At 36.9% G+C, this 23366-nt stretch overlaps 1 protein-coding gene across 1 annotated transcript in view; it reads left to right on the plus strand.

Moving 5' to 3' along the window:
• KCNH7 (potassium voltage-gated channel subfamily H member 7) overlaps positions 1 to 23366 on the plus strand; it is a 217133-nt gene that overhangs the window by 143836 nt on the left and 49931 nt on the right. The window contains exons 4-6 of the mRNA XM_069020800.1: positions 780 to 1204; positions 5231 to 5251; positions 8815 to 9029. Of these exons, the coding sequence (XP_068876901.1) occupies positions 780 to 1204; positions 5231 to 5251; positions 8815 to 9029 (661 nt within the window). The remainder of the gene's footprint in view (positions 1 to 779; positions 1205 to 5230; positions 5252 to 8814; positions 9030 to 23366) is intronic.

Raw genomic sequence — 23366 nt, forward strand, 5'->3', positions numbered from 1 at the left:
CTCTCAGCTACTGATACTTCTTACCATTATACAAAGTGTTCATTTTCCACACACTCAGGATAGTCTACACTGCCATTCAACATACCAAGCCCAACTCAGCCCATCCCATGCAATGTAAATAATAATTGCATTGTATAGGTGCAACTGGGGTTTGAGAGCTGTGTCACTCTTTTTTCTTCCACTTTGGTCCTTTACTTTTCCTTTTAAACTCGTTAAAATTGTTTCATCTAATCATCAGATGTCAGTATTGGAAAGGATTGTAGCAAAACTGTTGTACAGCTTAGTTTTCTTTCCCAAGCAATTAGCACTGGCGTCTTCCTGTTTAATCTGTAGCCAATACATGCATATATCAGCAGTATATTCATAAGCACATGGAGTTCCACTAATAATAGAATCCACAAATATCTATCTCCAGATAACAACTACCAAGCAAAGTAGTTAGACGTATCCTGGCTGTCTTTTATAGATACATAGAATTTTAATTTAGAAAGGACCATCTGAACCTCATAGCTTTTAAAATAGGCTGTAGAATTAATGCTGCTATTCCCATACTAAGCTCAAAAACTTTGGTCTGACTGAATTCTGGAATCTTTTAACACCCCAACTATAACAAACTTGGAGTTATATTATATTTGTGTATTTATGTATTCCATTACTAAGCACTGTCATTTATTAGGAATAGCTATTAACATGTATTGCAAGTGAAATATGCTGATTTTAATGACCAGACACTAATGTGTAGTATTTTCTTCTGGTTTTATGTATTTGCATGTAGGCAGACTTTTTGGGTTCCGGCTACCTGGACTGAGACTTCTAACATACAGAAAGCAGTCCTTGCCCCAGGAAGACCCCGATGCAGTGATAATCGATTCATCTAAGCACAGTGATGATTCAGTGGCAATGAAGCACTTTAAATCACCTACAAAAGAAAGCTGTAGTCCTTCAGAAGTGGACGATACAAAAGCACTGATTCAACACAGTAAATGTTCACCTTTGGTTAATATATCTGGACCTCTTGACCACTCATCACCCAAGCAGCAATGGGACAGACTTTACCCTGACATGATACAGACAAGCAATCCACTGACCCATTCCAGATCAAAGGAAAGTGTTTGTAGTATACGGAGAGCGTCTTCAGTACACGACATAGAAGGCTTTAATGTCCATCCCAAGAACATTTTTAGGGACCGTCATGCAAGTGAAGGTATGGTAGAAAGTCAATCACTATTCTTTGATGTTCTAAAAAAGGAATTATTTCAATTTTTCATAGCAATAATCATCACTTTGTAAACAAATGTAAATATAGTCAGCTAAATATAATGGCTCAAAGGTGCAATGAAAATGTTAAGGGCCCAAATACACCAGGCTTATTATGTACACTAAATACTGTTTTTAATTTCCAAGGAGACGAATGGAATCATGGTATTGATCTTCTCTTTAGGGATATAGAAAATGTTGGGGCCAGCATTCCTAAAGCTAATATTGATGCTTGGGGGGGAGGTTGGGAGGGGGAGGGGAAATCAGGTGATCAAATTCCATGCACCATTCCCTCCTATACTTACATATATCAGGTGGTCTTTGACTGCATGAAATCTTACTTCAGAGACTGATAATGTTTATTTTTCTTAAATCTGTAATGTGCATATTGTACATTCACTGATGCAACACTAAGACATGCTTTTTCTCTCATGCTGAAGAAAATACCCTCAGCAACTCCTTTGACATGCTTTGTGTAATGAATAGTGAAATACTTAGTGAAATGTTGAAATGCTTAGTGTAAACTTCATTTAAGTGTTATTTTCTCCTTGTGCTAGTATATTCATGCAACGAGCAAAAGTTACAAAGATGTTTCCTCTCTCTTCATTTTCACTGTCTCTCCTAAATCCATGGAGTGTAGTCCATGATTTCTTCTTGAAGATGGGGAGTTTAAGAAACTTGGGAAAGAGCTTAGCAAACAGAGGTTTGAAAGCCCTGTGAATTGAGAGGTCCCATTGAAAGTCACTTTTGAAGAAAAGTGCCACATATACAATGCTTTCACAGCTACTGATGGTCTAATGTCTTGCATTACAAACCTTTATATTTAGGCAAGATGACAAGGAATGTATGGTAATATTTTAAGATTCCAGAAACAGATGTCATGAAAAACTGTGTATAGATTCTTAAATTAGCAGGAAAATTATTTTTCACTTTCAGTGATGGTTTGTTTATGTCTTCTTACTGACCACAAGTGTAAAATCCCTTTAAGTTCTTCTGCCTTTTGGAAAGTTCACCTCAAGAACCCTTTGCTTCTACACATTTCCTAAAATATAAGTCTGAATGTTCCTCTGACACCCAGTTTAACTTGTAGAATAGCAAAACTGATCATTCCTTCCAGTCACTCTTCCTGTATTAAATATAATATGTAAGTACTTTTTTCATTTGTTTCTTTTGGACCATGATTTTTTTTCAATTCAAATGAACCTGAAAATTCTATTAAATCCACCCTAAACCATACCATTTTGTATAGTTCATGTTCACAGTAAGCCAAGACTTCAAAATCAGGAGGTAAAAACCTCCAAAGTTGAACTTCAGCATGTCCTTTGGACCCATTGCATAAGCTTTATCTTGATTTAAACTTCCCCATGTATTTAAACTCATCTTTCACAGAAAACACATTTTAAAATATCTGGTTTTTCAATTTCTATTTTCAGAACATTTTTCATTATAGTACTCCCCAAATGACCATTCTTCATCCAGTTATATATCTATGGAAATGTGTAAAATCAGTTTGAACATTAAGTGTCTTTGATTACAGTGGTTCAAACCTGATGCAGAAATCACCACATAATTTAATACTTGCTGAATGGACGAGCAGAAAATTTCATCTCCATTTTATGGAAAAACATTTTTCAAACATTAGGTACTAAGGAAAATAAATTCTACTATGAGGAGTCAATAATCCAGTTGAACTCCTATGGCCTCTCACATGATGTGATCATTTACAAATAGACGAAACACTCTTACTCAGTTTTCACCCGGCATAAACTACAAACTAGTAGAGAATCAGGCCCTAAGTTTATATCATACAGAGCATTCTAGAAAAACTCAGCAGAAGAGAGAATGGCTCTCAGAAAGGCATTAGAATTAGTAACCATCCTTGATGCCATCTGCTTACAATCATGTTAGAATTGGGCACCTTATGCTGAAAAGATGTTTAAATTTATCCAGCAAGTCCAAATTGCCTTATTCAACAGTGAACCATAAAACCCTATTATTGCTAAAAAATATTCCATGCAAGTTAGGCAACCAAGATTCTGCTTAAATCATCTTTTCTGGGCTTGTAGATTCTGAATAGGGAGAATGCAAAGCCCTAAGTACAACAAGTAAAAGTAAACCACAGTCCCAAAGGGTGAACTATTACCAAAGGAAACACAGGGTTTAACATATTTTCCCATTCCATTTTTATTTTGAGTTTTCTTAAATCATTCAAAAACTACTACTCTATCTGAAAATGAAAGTCAGGATTCAATTTTTTCCTATCCTTTCCAGTTCAAATAATATTAATTGAATCAGTAAAGCAGAATTCTGAAGGAAGAGAATAACATTATTTAGCTTCATACTAACTACAGTAATTTACCCGCAGTCAAATTTTAAGATAATGCAATTGAGAATAGAAATTATTTCATGTGTTAAATTAATTTATGTAGCCTCGTTGCCTATCACTTTAAGATTATCTTCACTGTGCCCACTGTATGCCAAAAAATATTACAGTAAAAATGACAGCTTAGGATTTTAAATTCATTTGAGTGTACTGGTTCAAATTCCATTCTAAATATTCCTATATGACAGCAAAAACAATAGGGCAGGAACTGTCTTACACTCACCACTCAACATGTAGCCAAGCTAGCCTTACCTGAAACACCAGCAATCCCGATTTTGCAGGCAGGTACAAGTCCACAGGGACTCTTCAGAAATTTCATTGTCTTCAGAAAGTGGATTCAGCAAGATCGCTGCTGCCTTCTGAAACAGCAGCAGACTTTTGAGCCTAACTCAGCCTAATCTCCAGTACTGCTACAGATGCCTGGCACGGGAAGGCATTGGCCTGGGAGGAATTAACACTCTTCCACAGCCTGGGTCCAGAGGGCCCAGCTTGATGTGCCGTGCTCCTCAGTGCTGGGGAAGCTGAGGAGAAGCCAGCGAGGCAGCAGGTGTGACGGGGCCCAGCACCGCCCCTGATGTCCCCCTGCAGGCCACGGCCTCTGTCCGGAGCAGGGCTGACCACTCTCCACAGGGACAGGGCTGCTGTGGGACAGCCAGGCCACGAATGCCTCAGCCTCGGAGGTGGCCTGTCAGTCCAGCACAACACAGGTGAATGTCTGTGTGAGCCCAAAGCACCTTTGAAAGCTGTTAACTGGTCACAGTGGGTATTGACACCAGGAGCAAGGCCCCATTGCCTGCCAGACCCACCTCACACCCCTCAGAGCCGGCCGCACACGGGCACGACACAAGGGGCCGGTGGTTTGGGGATCACATCATTATCACGTCAATAGGCGTGGTTTTTACCTCTGCACCTGTGCAGGTTCTTTAAAATAATAATAACAACAGCAATAATAATATTCTCCCTGAAAAGGTTTGATGTCATGAGAGGATTCAGGGCCAGGTGTGCCTGTGAGAACAGAAAGCTCTGCCACTGTTTCCTTGCAGAAAGGCACCTAAGACCTGAAGAAAGGTTTAAGGTATATCTTTCTCCAGCACTTACTCAGAAGGGCATTGCTTAGCTTGCTGCCACGTTAAAAGCTTTTCCTCACGTGAGTCTAGGCAGGCATGGGGCCTGGAGGTCTGTGCTGGGCCTCCTGTGCAGCCCCACACCCCATGCAGCCACCCTGCACTTCAGCTCTGGGTGCCTCAGCTTCTCTTAATTATGTGGGACTAATGGCCTCTTCTTGGCACTTTCATCCTCCAACCCAGTGCCAGACTTGTGGAGAAACAATTTTATCATGTTTCTGTTGAGGCAAGTTAGCTAAAGCCAGTTGTACTGCCTGATGACCTACTCCAAACACTTTTACATATTATCTCAATTGTCAAAGTGACTTCATCTTCACTTAAAGTCTACATAATACAATCAAGGAAGTGCAACAATATTTCAATTCAAACCATGCCCACTTTGAAGACGTATTTTCTGCTTTTTCTGGTGTAGATTTTAGTTGTCTTTTTTTCTCTTTTTCTTCACTTTTATTATGCTGAAAACCAGACAATGGTCGCAATGTCAAAGGTAAAGTATACATCTACACTGTACCTTCCAGTGTTTCAATCAGCCACACTTTTTGGCATGTTACTTTGCCTGCTGTATGAAATGTTCAAATGCAACATTCTCATGTTGACATCTTTAGGGCTAGGTGCATTACATAAATTATATTTGTTAAACATGTAGTTATTCTGGTAACTCTTGTCTCAATGCACTAACTATGAATCACTGGAAAAAGTGAAGGCATAGTTAAACTGCCTTTTGACTTGATTATCTGTTAATTCAAAAAAGGAAGGGAGGGAGGTAGAACATATCATAATTACTTAACTCAGTGCTATTGTCCTTAAGCAGTCAAAACTTCTGTTGAAGCTACCAGGAGTTTTACCCGTAAAAGGATATATGATTGTATGGGGATATTAGCAAATGATTGTTACAAGGTGCTTAGTTTTCAGTTAACTCTCTCAAAAATTAAATAACTGATAATCAGGACCCTTATGGAAGTATCTTCACTTATTCCTCTTTTGTCTCTTTAAAACTAGTTTCACGTTCCTGGATGGCAGGGGGTATGGTTTCAAGCTTCCTGTAGCATCGAAATGTGCATGCATGAACTTCATTGCCAATTTCATGTTTAAATAATATGTAGTGCAATTACAAAACTATTTCTTTTCACCAGCACTGAGCTACATCTTTTAGAAACAATTTGAACATAATCCATAAATTACTTCCTCCATTTCTGAAGATCACTTACTGAAGTGTTCAGTTTTAACTGCCATATTTGTATCTGTGGGAAAACTGGTTTGTGACTTCATGCATGATGCAAAAAGTGTGTGTACCTAGTAAAATCTCTCTAAACTGCATGCAGTGCATGACCTAGATTCTGTAAAGCAAGTTGTGGACTACAAAATCATTCTGTTTGCTTCATGTGTATGTTGGCAAAATCTTGGGGGAAAAACATGCAATTTCTGTGCTATACAATAACTTTTATAAATGCATTTACTGCTGGTGGAAGATGATGAATTGGGAGCTCAGGAGAGTGAAATCATTTCTCAATGCATTGTTTAAGCAAGGACAATGAAATCCTACCATACAAATGGGGAGCTCAAACTTAGCCTGAAAGATTCTCCTTTTTTAAGGCTAGGCAGAAGCAAGTCATTCTCCCTGCTTATTCAATTCTTTGCCTCTCTGTTGAAACTGTCAATCAGGGTGCCAATTAGTGTCCATTGTGATTGTGATTTGTTATGGCCCTCTTTTTCTGCTTCCTGCTCTGACAGTCCACTCGCTGTCCAGTATCAGCTCAATTTCTGTCAGCCTGGGCTGTACTTAAGCTAATGCTGTCTTTCAATCAATTACCATTGTCAATTATACCTTTCACCACTTTCTAAAGCAAAAGAAGGTGGGGGAAAAGAAGCGAGGTTTTATTCTCATGTGCAATGAACTAAGCCTAGTATCATGCTCTAGGGCATGAGTATTAGGTGGCAAAAGAGAGAGTAATCCCCTTTGGAATGGAAGCAGTAAAACATGTAAATCCCTGAAACCAAAAGTTCAATGCAATTTAAGCATCTGTAAAGTTACTAATAAAACAAATTCTTGCCTACTATCTAATCCCAGATTTGCCTAAGCTATTTTAGTTTCCTCTTACCTTTGAATTCCTAAGGTATCAAGAATCTTGTTCATCTGACAAATGATTCCAACTTGATATCCTGCTTACATCTAAACTAATTCAATACTCAGACACTATTGCTACAACTAATAGGGAAGCAGGGCTGAAAAACTGCGGTCTGACCATATGAATGTAGCACACTCCAGCCAGATTAATCACTTCACTCATTTGTGAGGAGATTGTGAGCCCTGATATATTTTGAACACTAATTTTTAGTGGACTCATGTAGATGATGTGAAAGATAGATTCAGGTCCCACCTGGGCCATAAGGCATTTGAGTATAGTATCACAATCCCTTGGTGGTGTCCTCAGTACCAGGCTTTTTTACCATTCCTTGCAGGTGAAAGGTAGTGCTTTCTTCCTTTTTCCCATGAAGCTGTGCAATAAAAAATACACTAGGAGAAAAAGAAGAACTGTTTTGCAGTGTAATTTTTAGAGAACTCATGCACAAATTCTGGTTTGCACCCAAACTTTTAGTCTAGAGCATCATGCACTCCCTTGTCATCTTAAATTCCTTTCTGTGCAGTGGCAAAATTTGAAATGGAATGATAGAGATTTTCTATCTCTGGCCCAGATTAACATACAATTAGTATGAGTTTAGGAGAGAGAAAACATGTAAAAATCCCTATAAGCTTAGAAAGAAAATTAACATCTGCTTCAGCAAGCATTTGAAGTCAGGTGTGATGGAAAATCAGCCCTCACTTGAAGAATTTTGCCAAAAAAAAAAAAAAAAAAAATCAGCACAGCCTAATGCATTTCCCCACAGCCATCCCCAGGCAGCTGGTTGATTTGAATTTCATTCATTCACACATTGCAAATAAAATCAGTGCTGACTTTGCAATTTACCCCATAGGCTTAATCCTATTTCATTGCCTGTTCCGGAATCAACATACACATTCTTGTTCTCCTCCCAGGAAGACAAAAAGAAAACCTCAAAAAGCAGTACAAGAGAAAAGCATCACATTGTTGCCCTTAATAGAATTAAGATGCAGTAAGGTTCTCATGTAAATCTGAGAAATACCCTTCAACCCCACACTTTAGGTACATTGTTACTGACTGCAAGACCTGGGTTTTTTTCTTAAATCCCTAAGTGGATTTATCTCTCAGTCTAAACACCTTTATAGTTCTTTATTCCAGTATTGTTCTCAAAAGCAACTTTTTCTTGCAATGAATACTTCTGGCTTCCCAGTGAACCTTATGATGACAGTACAAAACAAGTATTCTTATCATTTATATTGCTTTCTTGTTAAAAAAACTCTGTCCAATAATGAAAGAATAATTATAAAGGATATGCACCTCATGAAGCATGCAAACTTCGTATTTTTCATAATGATGCACTAAAATAGTATAAAAAGTCTATTTATACTCCATTAATATTCTACCTATGAGTATCCCTATAGTTTCCAATATTTTGTTAGCAATGACAATTGAAGAAACATATTTTGTGAGTAATTCTACTCAATTTTCCAGTTTCTTTGAATTATCATGTGAGCATGAGCAACGTAGGGATGTGATAATAGAGCCTTTACTAATGCCAGGCACTCATATAATCATGTGTCCTATTTCCACTCTTATAAACAAATGAGCATATAGTCTTTATATTCAGCCAGAATTACAATATGAGCACACCAGCATTCCCAGTAACATGAAAACAAGTAAGGATAGATGCATTATGCAATTTGGAATCCATTGATTTTATAAAAAATATTGAGGGCTACCTGTAAAGGAAATGTAATATTTATAGCCAATATTAGATTTGAATCTTATTAGCAATAAAGTTATTTTTAAAATGTAGATAATTTTTATTATTAACAAGTAGTACACAGAAAAATCGTTTTTAATGACCCTTTTAACATATCCCACATAAATATTAATGATAATTTATTTCTCTGCATTTCTCAGATAACAAATGTGTGTTCTGATTTTTCAGGGCCTTTTAATCATATCAAGTCAAGTCTGTTGGGATCCACATCGGATTCAAATCTCAACAAATACAGTACAATCAACAAAATCCCTCAACTCACACTGAACTTTTCAGATATCAAAAGTGAAAAAAAGTCTTCATCTCCTCCTTCTTCAGAGAAAGCAATTATTGCACCTAAGGTGAAAGACCGAACGCACAATGTAACAGAGAAGGTTACACAGGTAAGGTAATACACATTATTTTAGTACATTTTCAATTTTTTCAGTCTATTCAATAGTTTGCTACTCTTTTAATGAGTGATTTGGCTATCTCCAGGATAATTTGAAGACATTACTTAATTTACCTTCAATTCAGTTGCTTATGAGGTAGTCTACAACATTAGATGATACTGCTAACAAACAAAACTTTTCACCTCTCTGTTTTTTATTGGGAAAGAAATGTAGCATGCACCAAATGGTGTCCCAAATAAGATCATTAATTTCAGTGATTCCTGTCATTCGCAAATGGTAGTTTCATTCTTCTTAATTTGTTCTCAGCATCATGAATTGCTGATTAGTGTAAGGCACAACATGATAACAAATGGTAGTTGATTGTGCCGCTGTATCATAATTACATCTCATAATTTCTGTTCGAGTTCTTTGGCTTTCCATAATACTTTTTCTTGTAGGTATCTTTTCTACATCTGTACATCAAAAAGGCTGTCAAAATGAAAAGCAGATACCTTTGGACTGGATGTATGATATATCTTGTGAACAAGGCATATAACTGAAAAAAAATGAAAATAATTTAAGATAGCATATTTCTTCACTCTAACACACGTAGTGCCCTCTAAAGTCAACAGAACTTTTCAGCTATTTTCAGTATTATTACATTTGTGTTATAGTCTCATATGGAGAGTAACTGGGCTAGCAATGTGCAACATACTGAAAAAAAATATCAAGAGATGACAGTATCCCAAATAACTTTTATAGGGTTAGTAAGCAGAGGGTTGGCCCTTAAATGCTCGGACAGACTGAAAGAGGTAAGAAGTTCTTTGTAGTGAAATGCAGATAAATATTCTATAAGGAAGATCTTGCCAAGAGCAGCTTTTGAATTAGAGTCACAGAATGATAGAATTTAAGATCATCAAGTCCAGCCATTAACCCAGCACTGACAAGTCCACAACTAAACCATGTCCCCAAGTGCTGACCTGCCTTCTATAGATCAGACTGCAGCTTCTCTACACTGGTGCTATGAAAGATTTTGTCCATGCTCCTACTCCCTTTGACAAATATAAAAAGGAATGTATTGTACACCCTCCTAGAGAAATAGGGATAAAAGTTCTATCATTTCTATTTTGAGATCAGTTAGTGCCTAAAAAGTAATTGGATTTTTATCTTTCATATATTTTGTCTATAATAGCTAACTTGAATCTGCAACCATTGTCCTTTCTTCTCTGGTCAGTTTTGAAAGATATAATCTCTTCTGGACCCATTTTGATATGTTTTAAATTATTCATAGCAGTTATACATAGAAATCTTTTCACAGATAATATGGCAAAAAGTCAAGTTACATTAAAAAAAACTGATTTTTATAAGTTATATAAGCATGAGGCAAGGTAGGACTTTGGGGCTTGTTTTTTCTTTGTTTTTGTTGTGTTGTTTGTTTTTTTTTAATTCTGACTGGCTAATTAGTGCCAGAGTGATGAGTTTCTATATACTAATGACACTGTTAGGGGTAGAAGGGGGGCAGAAATTATTTTTTAAATCTATGCTTATTCTCCATATAATTTAGATTTTATGAAAACTGCAATGGAAATGGCATGGATCGGCTAGTCTTTCCAGGAAAATTGATACCAACTAAATTCAAAATTAAATTTGAAATGCTCTATAAATCTTTACACTTCACAAGAGCCTTCCAATTTAATTTGACATTGGTTTATGTCCTTTCCTAGAATGATCTCAACCATTGTGCAGAGCACAATTTGCATAGCAAACTTTGATGCCATATCATTCATTATAATTGGAAATAGTTCCCTGCAGCTGCTGCTTTTTATGTTATTACATTCACTTGTCAATGTTTTTAGTTGCTGCTGCATCCTAAATTCTAGAATTAGGTACAGGTAGAAACTCCTAGGAGGTATAAATAAATGTAGGTATATGGTATTACGATGATCAGGGATCTAGTTAACTAGTGATTCATGAATTAGATGAAAAATAGATATTTAGAAGATTAAAGTGGCTAGTTTGAGTTCTGTTTATGTTTCTATTCCCAGTGATTTCACTATATTTCATAAGAGTCAGCTCTTTGAAGGTTCCGCTGCATGTCTGGCTATAAATTTCTTTGTAAATCTTTTCCTAGGCCATGGATCCATTATGTATCTGCAGAACAGTGCAAAAGTGGGCTTGGAAGGTTTGAGCACAGTGTTGAGAATAGAATATGGTGGAAATGTTAGATGAGGTAGTTAGGATATGTTCATGCTGGCACAGCCTCTGATAAGGAAATCTGTCAAACAGTATCAAAAATACACAGAAAGCAATATGACCTATTTAATCTATGGGGCAATATCAGTAAAAGAACAAATGAGTATAAAACAGCCATGGTAAATTTAAAGGTCACCCTTAATCAGAGTTGTGACATTCTGAAACAGCCTTCTAATAAAAGTAGGGCAGGAATTCTAAGTGTTACTAGAAAGAGCCTGAGAAATGTAGTGAAGGGATACATAACATGCTGTATTTTCTGGGACTGCAGGACTTGATGACATAAAAGGCTTCTTCCAGCCACATATTTTACCATTCAAACATACATACATACATCTCTCCCTTTGTTGTCCTTACTGTCTATCTTTCTCCCTTTCCTCAGTTTTGCTGAGAAATTTGATCCTGCTGTTATAGTCTGACAATTCCACTACTATTGCTCCTCACTGTGCAACTCAAAATCCAGAGACATGGATTCTGGTATGCACCACATGAAAGTATCAGTGAGCTTCCCTGTTGTATCACTGCACTCTGGATTCTCTCTCATGTATCAGTAATATCAAACCAAGTATCAGCATCACAGGATGCAACAAGTTCTTTCCAAAGACAACAGCTGTAACTTCTTTAATATCCACAAGCTGGAGAGGTAATTCAGGTCTTGAAGACAGTGAAAAAGGAAAGGGTGGAACATAGCCACCTTCAGAGGGTAGACGAAGAATAATGAATAAAATAAATAAGAGTCGTGGCCACTGTGTTTAGAGGAAGTGATGCACTTTGAGAAAGCAGGAGGAGTAAGATACTTTAGTAGAAAGATTTTAGTGGAATAAGTTAGAAATAGAAAGTAGAATAAAGTTTAGAAAACAATTTTAGAAGAAACAGAAGATGCTGTGGGACAGTGGTTTATACTTTGAGTGAAAAATCTGGGTTATAAATTCTACTGCAAGGAACCTTCCAATACTGTTTTACCACTTAACAGGAGTGTTCAGGACATTAGGTAGAGATGAGAACGGCCTTAAGGTATGGCTTGCGGTGAAGAGGTGCACATGTGATGGTCCTGAATAAGTAGACTCCCTGACTGCTTTGCCTGGATTTTCACCTCGGGCTTCACTGATCATAATTCCTTGTGTAATGCCAAGAAGCATAACATCTTCTGGATGCTTGTTTCTGCATAATATTGACTTTCACTCAGAGCATTAGCCAGTAGTAGCTGCCAGATAGCCCTGATTGATAAACTGGCATTGTTATATTCCAGTGCAGATATTTGTCATTAAATTCACATTTCCATTCCACTTTAGAAAAAATTATTTTTTTAAATGTTTTTCATTATAATTTCCAAAGGTGTTAATGTCACTCTCTTCTAGAAGAATCTCAACTTACTTTCTTCCATTATTTCTTTTTTACAGTCTGTTCAGGGGGACAGTGCAATTTCTGCACTCTTTTGTACTGACAGGTTCAGTTGGGGTCCTGACACTGATTGTTAGAAGGAGACAAATCTTCCTAGAGGCACAAAAAGTAGACTTTTATTAAAGAAGGCAGTAGGGCAAAAGTCTGCCATCTGTCCCTTAACATTTTTTATGAACTCATAAAGGGAACTTCTGGCCTTAAAATTGCAATGTGCAAAGACACAGCAGGGAACTATTTTATCTTTTGTATAAATACTGATTTATTGTAAAGCTTCTTACACATCCAGTTTCCACTGATGTACAGCTGCAAAGTTGTGAACTCTGTTGTAAACAGACTCATGAAGACTAGAATAGTCAGTATCTGTGCTTATTTTTAAAGAAAAGAGAGAATTCTGGAATGCCCATAACTTAATACTGTCAACAAATAACTGTTCCATTTAATAAAAGTAAAAATTACTGGTCTCTTTATTTTGTTGCTTAAGAAAAACTGCTTTGTTGCTTTTGATCACTAGTGTTCAGAGATTATTTATCTCCTTGAAATTCATCAGTCTGAAGGAATATGTAATACGCAATATGTATCTGTTGTTTCTGTTGTTCATGATTTGTCTCAATAAATGACTTACAGGAAGGTAAAACTCTATGATCTTTTAACTTCTTGTAAAAATAGTTTTCAAAACAGTTTCATTATCCGCCCACCTCTAGGAAACATATATACACCCAAACTGGTCATATGGCTGATGAAATGATAAATATATACCTTGACAGGCTACACAGAATATTGTGATCTGATTTGCAGACATGCTGAACACCCACACATCTTCTGAAAATAGAGCTGCCAGTGAAGGGGGGGGAGACGAGTTGGGGGGGGGAGGGTAGTGTTCATGTATGAAGTGATAGACTTTGTAGTTTCCCTGCATGTTTTTGTAATCTGGCCAGCCTCTATTTAGTTCCCCAAAAGATTAAGAAATAAGTAACCATATTCTCCCAAGGCCAATAATGCTGTTGATATAAAAAGAACTATCAATGATCATGACTTCAAACTGACCTTCAGGTTTTCAGGCTAAAGAAAACTACCAGCATCTAGGACAGAGAGGGGCAATATAAGACCTAAAAATAAACCAAATTATCGATCTATACGTTTTCAGCAGTCTGATTCAGCTGACACACTGTGCTGTTTACATCCTGCAATAACTCACATACACACATTTCAAGGCTGTTCATTTTGCATTCTGCATAAAGTAGAAAATTCTGAATACAGAGGAAACAATTTTGATATCTTCCAATTATGCAGCAAGATTATATATATAATAGTGAAATGAGGGGGTAAGCAGAGCCAACATTTCCTAGTTAATGTACAGAAAGTTTAAATTTACTCTGAAGTGAGAATCTTCTTTTTCCTGTTATTGGTCAATTGACATAGTTTATACAGGAATCATTCCCTTTCTTTACAATAATGCTTAGCACCCTCATGCAAAAAAATTTCATCTTTTATTGTCTTTATATAATTAGGCTTTGTAATTACTATAGATGTAATTACAGAAATAGTAAAAATGTGTGTAATTTCATTGTCATTTAGAAGGTGTGACACACTCTATGAAACAAAGAAAAGCAAAGAAACCGTGGTGAAAACTAATAAAAATACTTCAGTCCCAGTGTGGTCACTGTGCAAAGGTGACCTGTTACCTGTGCAAAGGTATCACCACAACTGGAAAGTAGTATCTTTTGCACCAGAGCAAATAGTTATTCCAAATGCATGGAAGCAGAAAATAAAGCCCACTGTTTTGATCAGTTTCAGAAGAAAACACAGCATTTTCATTATAATTATTTACTGTTGCACCAAGTAATAAAAATAAGATTCACAACAATTGTGAAAGATAAAATATTTCTTCCTTAGAGTAGAGCCTCTTCTTTTTGTGACAGCAGAATAGGCTCAGGCATCTGAACTGCTGCAGTGTTTTGAGAAGATTTCACAACATATGGTAGAAATGGAGCAGTCGGAAAGCCCAGCTGCTTTGCAACATGCAACCTGGATGCATCCTTAATTAGTCCATGTCCTTCCCTCAAGATCTACTCTTCTGAAAAGGGGATTATCTGATTTTGCTGAGTTGGGAAAAAGTATCCACTATCTTCTATGAATTACACTTTTGAGTAATCAATGTTTTGTGATCTCTTTGGTTTTACTGCCTTGATGCTGACCTTTGTTAATATTATATCATTTGCCAAAACATGATTCCTCTTCTGATGCTAAGAAGTGGGAGAAAATAGGCTTTCAGACTGCATTGTAATTTCTTCTGAAAATAAGGAGTTGGGTGTAAGAACCAATACTCTACAAAGCAAGTAAAACTGATTAAAATCATGCAAGCAGCATTTAGGCAAGCCTCATTTCTCTGGTCTAGAGCTATAAACGCCCACTTCATGGTGGATTGACCTTGGAAGTTTCTAAACTTGGTAGGTTACTCTGCTGAAACCAACAGTTTTGACGCCCACCAGTACAGTCTCACCATGAACTGCAAGTCAAGCCCCATTAAGATCCAGAGAACTGTGAGAATCCTCTGATGCATTTGGCATGCACAGTCTGGAATAATAGCTTTCACACATGCAGTTATAGTTGCCTTAAAACAGCTATGAAAGAAGTCACAGTCCCTCCTTCATGTAACCTTAGACCCATACAAAAACGTAGTGTGGAAGAGACCTCTAGAGGCCATCTAACCCAACCTCCCATGCTAAACAGCACAACTGCAAAGTTAATCAGAGTCCGGTGGTTACCACGTTAACTCAGGACACAATTTCTATCTTTAGGACAGCATAAGTATATGTTTTCCCAGACGCAGACAGCAATAGCAGCTGACGTGTGGAAAGAGGAAGGGAAGAGGGCCAAATGCTGTGGATCTCATGGGTCACAAAGAGCTGCTATTTTTCAAGAACACTGCTGGTATAGCTAACATTCAGGACAACCCCTTAGAAAGAGGCAGTCCTGGGTTGTAGTTCCAGAGTATTTTGACTGTTACTCATCTTACATAAATGACCATCTGTTAAAAAATCCACAAAAATAACCCTGGGCATCACGGACTCAGACTCAGGACTCCCTCCCTCTCTAAGTGCCCTTACCCTCAAATGGTCTGGATTCTGAACTCTGCTCTAGTGCCAGGCACCTCACATGTACATACTGAAGGACCAATGTTGGATCTAGCCACAAAATGCCATAACCTGGACAGGCAATGTTTAGCATTTACCTGAAATTATATAGTCACACCTATTAAGGGTCATTTTCCTCAGAAAAAAAATGGCAGGTATGGTCAGCTAACAATTTAAATTCTTTTCTCTTTAGTGTAGTATTAGCTAGTACACAAACTGAAAAACTGGTGGGTAATCTAATGATTAATTTTTTCAAGGAAGTTTGTACTCTCCCACATATCACTAATGAGAGAAATTGTGCATAAACTAAATTTTAAAGAGCAGAAAGTTCCTGCAATTTGCAGGTAGTATGATGATTATAAAGCAGCTATGTTCTAATACTGATTATAAATGAGATCCTTAAGCATATTAAGTAGAAACAGCAGTGAAGTTATTATTCTTTTGGCCTGGGCAGGGGGGAGGAAAAAAAGCATGTGGATTAGTTGTTTTTGATGTATTGGCAGCTGAGGAAAATATTTTCTGGTTAGGGTTTGATAGGGTTTAGCATTGTTTTCCAAGTAGTAGAAATAGTAAGAAAAAGACCATTAACCCAAATCAGCATAGTGTGCTGTTTGATAAATTCTGAATGCCCTCAAAATTAATAAGCCGAATGAGGTCATTTTTCTCATTTATTACCTGTCATGTGTTAGAACTTGGATGATGCTTTCAGGTTGTAACTGGTAACAGGATCAATAAAGAAGGGCAAACCCAGGATAGTTCGGAGTTAATGCTTGTACAAAAAAAAAAAAAAAAAAAAAAGAGGGAGAAGACTCCTTAAATCATATTGAAATATCAATAAAATCAGTAAGGGAAAAATCAGGGATCAGATGTATGAATCAAAATTCAAAGGTTTGCTGGATTCCAAATATTATGTTTAGGAAACAGATATAGTTAATAGATAGCTGTAATTAATAAATGTGGAAACACGTATTTTCAAAGCATTTATCGAGGTTTATGGGTGGTATTGGTGTTACTGAACATAAAATTATTGAGCATAGCACTGTTACAAACCGGTTTAACACAGCCGGCCAAAGGAAACTAAGTCTCTGTGAATAAAACAAATCGGACCCAGAAACGTTCGAAATACACCCAAAAAAACATTATTAAAACCAATGGAGGTTAGATGTTGGTGCCAAAAAATTGATATATTTTATTTAATAGTAAAAGAGGCAAAGAGAGAGAAAGAAAGATATAAGAAAGAGGGAAAGAAATAAAGAAGTGTGCGTGGGGGGTGGGGAGAGAGGGAGAGAGTGACAGGGGTTAGGTAGAAACACATCTCCCTTCCAGAGGTCCCAACGATGTCTCGTTGCTCCCCTCCATCTGGTCTTCTTGGTGGTGACGGTCCCCCGCTGCTGCCACCGTGCCAAAAAAGTATAGAATCCAGTGGATTAATATACATTTGGGCTAGGTGGGAACGCCCAGGTGCCTCCCTTGCAGGGGGCCAGTTTGACACTGTCCCTTGCAACACTGTGGATCTGCTGCATCATGCTGCAGTGCTCTGGTGCAGGGTCTGGGGACCCCTTGGGAGGGTCCTTTAAAGGGCCATGACACCCCCTCAGCTGGCCTTCATGTGGACGTGGCTTTTCCTGGGGTGAAGGGGCCCCTGCAGCTGGGCTCCTCTGCACAGTGGGGGATGGGCGTTCACTACCTCTGACCAGATGCTTTTTCACCACACACCCAAAGCCTCTCCTCCCCCACACCCTTCGGTGTGAGGGTCTGTGGGAGCCTGGAAGCTGATAGCCCCGGGGCTGTGGTCTCCACCCAGAAGGTGCTAAGCTTGATCCCTCTGTGAATGCATTCTTCTCCACCCAGCCCAGACCTGTCACTATCTCCATCAACGAGTAGTTCAAGGCCTCAGTCAGAAGGCCTATTCAGGGTATGGTGGTCTTCTCTGCAGCTTTTGTAATACAGTTTTGCTATAATAGGCAAAAGTCCTTCATGAAGACATTTAAGCCATAAATTGTAACATTCAGTCTCTGACACCATCTAAAGTGTAAAAATATACTATAAAATAAAAATCTATCTGAAATGAAGTACTGAAATTGTATAAAATAAAAATCTATCTGAAACAAAGTACAGAAATTGTATGAATATTTAGTTGATATTCGTAGTACATAGCAAACTCAGAGTTTCTTCTTCTTGATATTTATCTTCGGTAAGTCTGTTTTTCTTTGACAATTGAATAAATCTTGCATTGTAGCACATGGTGAAATTGTCTTTAAGGTACTTTGGGTTTATTTGCAAGCATAAAATTTTCTTTTTTTACTCAAAGAATTGACAGTTTTATATTAAGGCAGTATCTTTTTAAATATGGAAATTGCAGTAGCTAGTCAATATCTTGGAAGCTGGCATGAAATGGTATGTTCAGCTTCAGACAAACTGTTGAGTATACTACTACTAATAAATGAGAAACGTTTATAAAATGGGAAGAAAAGTTCTTCATTTCACAGCTTTGCTTTTTTTTCTAATCTAAGTATCCATCTTCTTTGAAAATGTTCTACTTTTTAAATGAATTCTATTAATTATGAAGAAACCTACTTTCTTTTGAAGCAAAAGATCTGCTGAATGATATGGGCTCACATCTGTACCAATTTGTTCTGTTCAAAGAAGTTTCGTTTCACTGGGTTTGTAGGTGAGTTCCGAATGGAAGACTATAACCAAAGGAGAATAACACCTTTTGCTGCAGTTTAGTCTCTAATGCTGTTAGTTGCTGGGTTTGGAATCAAGGAAAAAATCAGAGCCTGTGGCTCATGGCCATTCTGCAGAACTTGTTAGAGGCCAGCTAATTTATTTTGACAAATAGTGTTAGGATAGGATGCAGACTGTAGCCTCCTTCCAGGTTTTCAAAAAAGCTTGAGAAATAAGTTTTGTCTAGGATAGTTATTTCCAGATTTATTGTGCTGTCTGTTTTCTCACTTCTTTACACCTACAATATTCAGGAAGCAAAGGAAACTGCAGTTTGCACAGTGTGATAAATTAGTCAATATATCTAGAAAACAATGAACATTAAGGCTTACAGGCTTCTATCCTAGGCGTTTTTTCCACTGGATTGAGGTTTTAATGTCTGCAGTAGCACCAAAAAGATTCCCATATCTCCCTGTTTGTCACAGTTTAACCCCAGCTGGTGAGTAACTATCATACAGCAGCTTCTCAGGTCCTTCCTGCACCCTCAGTGGGATGGAGGGGAAAATCAGGAGTGATACTAATACTAATAGCAATTGTAAACAAAAGGAGGGAGGAGGAGAAAAAGGGAGAAACAGACACATGGAGAAAGAAGACCCAAGAAAAACAAGTGGTACAATACAGTTGCTCACTGCCTGCTGACTGATGCCAAACCCATTCCCAAGCCATGATCAGTCTCTCTTCCTGGAAGCCCCCTCAGTTTATAGCCTCTGGGCATGATGTTCTGTGCTTTGGACTATCCCTTTGGCTAGATCAGGTCAGCTGTCCTGGACATGCTTCCTCCCAGCTTTTTGTGCACCTGCTCACTGACAGAGCCTGGGAAAACTGAAATGTCCATAACTTAGAGTAGGGTCCATCACGTAGCAACTAATGCATCAGTGTGTTGTCAACATTATTCCCATACTAAATCCAAAACAGAGCACTGTGTCACCTACTAAGAAGAAAATTAACTCTCTCATAGCCAGAACCAGGACACTGGTTAAATCCATAAATAAAACATCTTGTTCTCTTCTATACATGAGCTTCATTTAGCATAACATGGGCAAGGTAGAGCCTCTCAAGAACTTACTTTTGTCTCACTGACTTTGTGCTGTTTTTGTTTTGTTATTGTTTTTGTTGGAGTACTAGAGTATTTAGTGAAGAATTATTATGAAGATCATACCATGTCTTGCCACAATTCCCCAAAAACAAAATATGTTTTTGCATTGTAAAAAAAATGAAAGTGTCTAAAGTAAGATCCAGCAACTGACTGAGCAAAGGCAAGTTTGTCTGCCCCGTTCTCCATGGTCACAAATCCACCTTTTTTCTTTGCCTAACCAGCATAAATTGAATGGATGGCCCTAGAAATCTGGATCATGCTTTTATGGGTTGGTTTTACTAATGAAATGTAATTTGTATCATCAAATTATCTGCATCTATGTATGCAATCTGTTCCACCTACCCTTGCCAAATGGCATTTTGGATAAAATACTGATGATCAAATTTTATGGAAGTTTGGGTAATGCACTGAACTTTCCTAAAAGTGGTGTTGAGAGGGGAACTTGGGCAACCTGGGCAGAATGCAAAGACTAAATGCCTCCTTTAAGTGAACAAGGTTGGGATGTGCTCATTAAGCACAAACAAGGAGAGCCACAGGGAAGATGGTAATTTCTCAAGTAAGCTTTTCTCCCTACCAGAGCAGTGTCAATTGCAGTTCATACATTTTTAAACACTGTGGGGTCTAATTACAAAAAGCAGATTTTCTAGAAACTAATGTTTGCTTATTTTGCATATTATGGAAAAAAATACAGATACCATGAAACTGAAAGTTAAATATGAATATATACATAAGGATCTTTTCTCCCTTTCTCCTGTACTCCTCACAGTTCTGTCAATAAGTACTATAATTGTAGAACCAAACTGGGAATGTAGCTACTTCATTTTCACTCCATGCACTTCAGAAATTCTTAGAGCTTTTATGCTTTTCTTTATCTGCATCAAAGTATTTGACAGCTAGCAAGCCAGTCAAAGTGTAAAATAATGAAAAATACTTTTTTCATAAATATTCTAAGGATGACATAACATCACCAAGCTCAAAATATGCTTGTTTTATTGTCATGCCATGAATAGATGATAGAAAATATATTTTTGATTACTAAAAACTGCATAATAATTTAAGCCCTTATAACAAATTTGACCCTTGATACTTTGTTTTCAGACATATAAGTGCTTGTCAGCAGCTTAGTGTTGCCAGAAGAGCAACTAATAACTCACAAACTCACTAGGATGTTGAAGGATAGCATTTGCTGTCTTCTGAAATAATATCTCCTAATGAATTTTAAAGAAGAGTGTTACACAACTTTTAATACATATTCTGTCATTAACTTTTGCTAAAAAAAGTCAGTTGTAAATATCTTCTTTAATGATCTGTATATCCGTAATTTAAGATTTAAATTTCAGTAAAGCACTTTTAGTAAATCTATATGCTTCTAACTGTTACTCTGACAATGCATTACCCACTAATGTGAAAGTAATTATATACGGACTGGCAGGAAGAGGCTCCTGAGGTTTAAGATTATATACCATTTCTTAATATTTTCATGGAAAATGAACTATAAAAATATCTCCTCTCTTTTAATATCTAGCTTAATAAAAATAAATTATAGGTTAGAGATATTACATGTATTCAATTTTGGGGAAAGACTTTTGTTTGATGGTAACATCCAATAAATATTATTTCCCTGAAACCTAAAAATTTTATTTTACAAACAGGAGAAAAAGGCTGTTCTACTCCTTTAGTCATAAGACATGCTTTCACACATAACTTTCTTTAACTATTTGAAGATTTTGGGTGGCTGTGTATGTAAATATGCTTAACTGAATAAGATTCATGTAGTTATTTGATAACTTTATGAAAGTTTGCCACTTCATGGCCTCAGCAATGCAGTTAGCACTCCCAGGAAGTCCCATTGCTCTCAAACAAGCTTCAGGTAGCAGCTGATATCTGGAACAAAAAAAATATTAAAATACACTCAGATAAGTTTTGAATTTCCAGGTTCAAATGTTTTAGCATTCAGCATTATATACAAATAGTCATACTGCATAATTTTAAAGCCTTTAATAAAGACAAAGGATAAAGACAAGAAGACAAGTATTATTAACATTCCCCACCATTAGTATCTCAGGAGACGTTCTTCAATAGCTATCCTTTGAAAGACATGTAAAAATACCTTTTACATGTAAAAATACCTTTTAACACTGATGTATGAAAACCTTATATAATGCTATGTTTGGTGGGTTTACCAAATCAAGAGCTCTTCAGCTTTCTTTCAGTACTGGCGCAACCTTCTTAGTTGTTCATGTCTGCATAAGGAAGACAAACATCAAGATGACTGAAATACAAAACTCCTTTATAGTGTTTTGGGGAATTAGGTAATGCCTACTATCAGAGAGCCAATGTTAATTTAAATTCCATTTGTTCATTAATACTCGTGTAATATTTATTTTTAGTTGGTTTCAAATTCAGAAATCTCCTTAGGTCCAGTCTGTAGATGTCTCATGGTAATGGTATGAATAGAGAGGAAAAGAAAAGAGATGTACTTGCTAGTTATAACTTGGCAGCTTCAACAGAACTAATACAGAGGAGAAAAGAGAGCCAGGAGAGGTTTCATCAAGAGAAGACTGTTCCATAAAATCTATCAAAATCATTTTAAAGCTGAAGTAATACTGCCTCATTTTTTGGGTGCACTATAATTCAGATTTAAGGTCAGGACAAAACCAGTCAATTACAAGAATATGGCTTTAGCTTACGAGTCTGATTCGTGTTTTTCATTTCTTTTCCTTTCCAAGTTTTTCCTGTCCAGTACTGTTATTAGCCTTGTTGATAAAGATCTGAAAATTAGTTCAAAACTACAAGTTAAAAGGAAGAGACTGTATTGTGTATTTGGATTAGATCTGAAGAGACAGATGTTCCATTTCCTTCCTTTTTTTCCACTAGCTACAATAATGTTTCAAATACAATTATCCTGGTTCGGTTTCTTCTTTACATTTTCATGCAAATTGCCTATTTTGATGGTGAATATGCTTTATACAATGAGTTTCTTAAATTACTATTCATAGTAGATATTCAATCTCTCAGCATACAAGGAGCTGGTGTGTTTCTAGATCTGCTACATCCTTCCTGGCTTAACGATGCAGGGGTGATCATCCACTCAGTTCTCAGGGCTGTGTGCCTAGCATTGGGCTGCTGCTGGAGTGACTCCAGCAACACATTTGCAAAATAATATTTTTTCATGTCATACAGTATTTCCTAGAAATAAATATTTCAACATTGTATTTGAACTGGTACCATCTTCCATAGTTTTACGCAAGATGTTTTATGGGTGAGATAAATGTTTATTTTAAAGTCCCCAAAGTAATTTGGGACTATATTTATAGTTTGAACTTTATTAAATGTTTATGAAATTCTCTTAACATAAGAGGTGCTATGCCGTAGATAATCTTGTTAGTACAAGATTTACTTTAATTCATCTGTTGCAAAAGCAGCAGTGACAAAACAGTATTTAGTACTGAATAACACTACATCCTTTAAATATACATACACTTCATATGAGGCACACTTGGTCATGAGACATAGCAAAGTACCATCTAATTTATTAAGGTTTGCAGCCATCAAACTTCTACATCTACTTTTCACACAGATATCTGTGTCCATCTACCCTAAAACTGTTGGATTTTGCTCAAGCCCTTATACCTCTTCCAGTATTTTGTCACCTGTAAACATTGCTCTTCATCCAAATTTCTGGATGTGCAGTACTTCTGTCCAAGATGAAAGTTCTGTTCTCATGAAGTGGTAGAATAACCA

Source organism: Aphelocoma coerulescens, chromosome 7 (assembly GCF_041296385.1).
Source record: "Aphelocoma coerulescens isolate FSJ_1873_10779 chromosome 7, UR_Acoe_1.0, whole genome shotgun sequence".
Classification (NCBI taxonomy): Eukaryota; Metazoa; Chordata; class Aves; order Passeriformes; family Corvidae; genus Aphelocoma; species Aphelocoma coerulescens.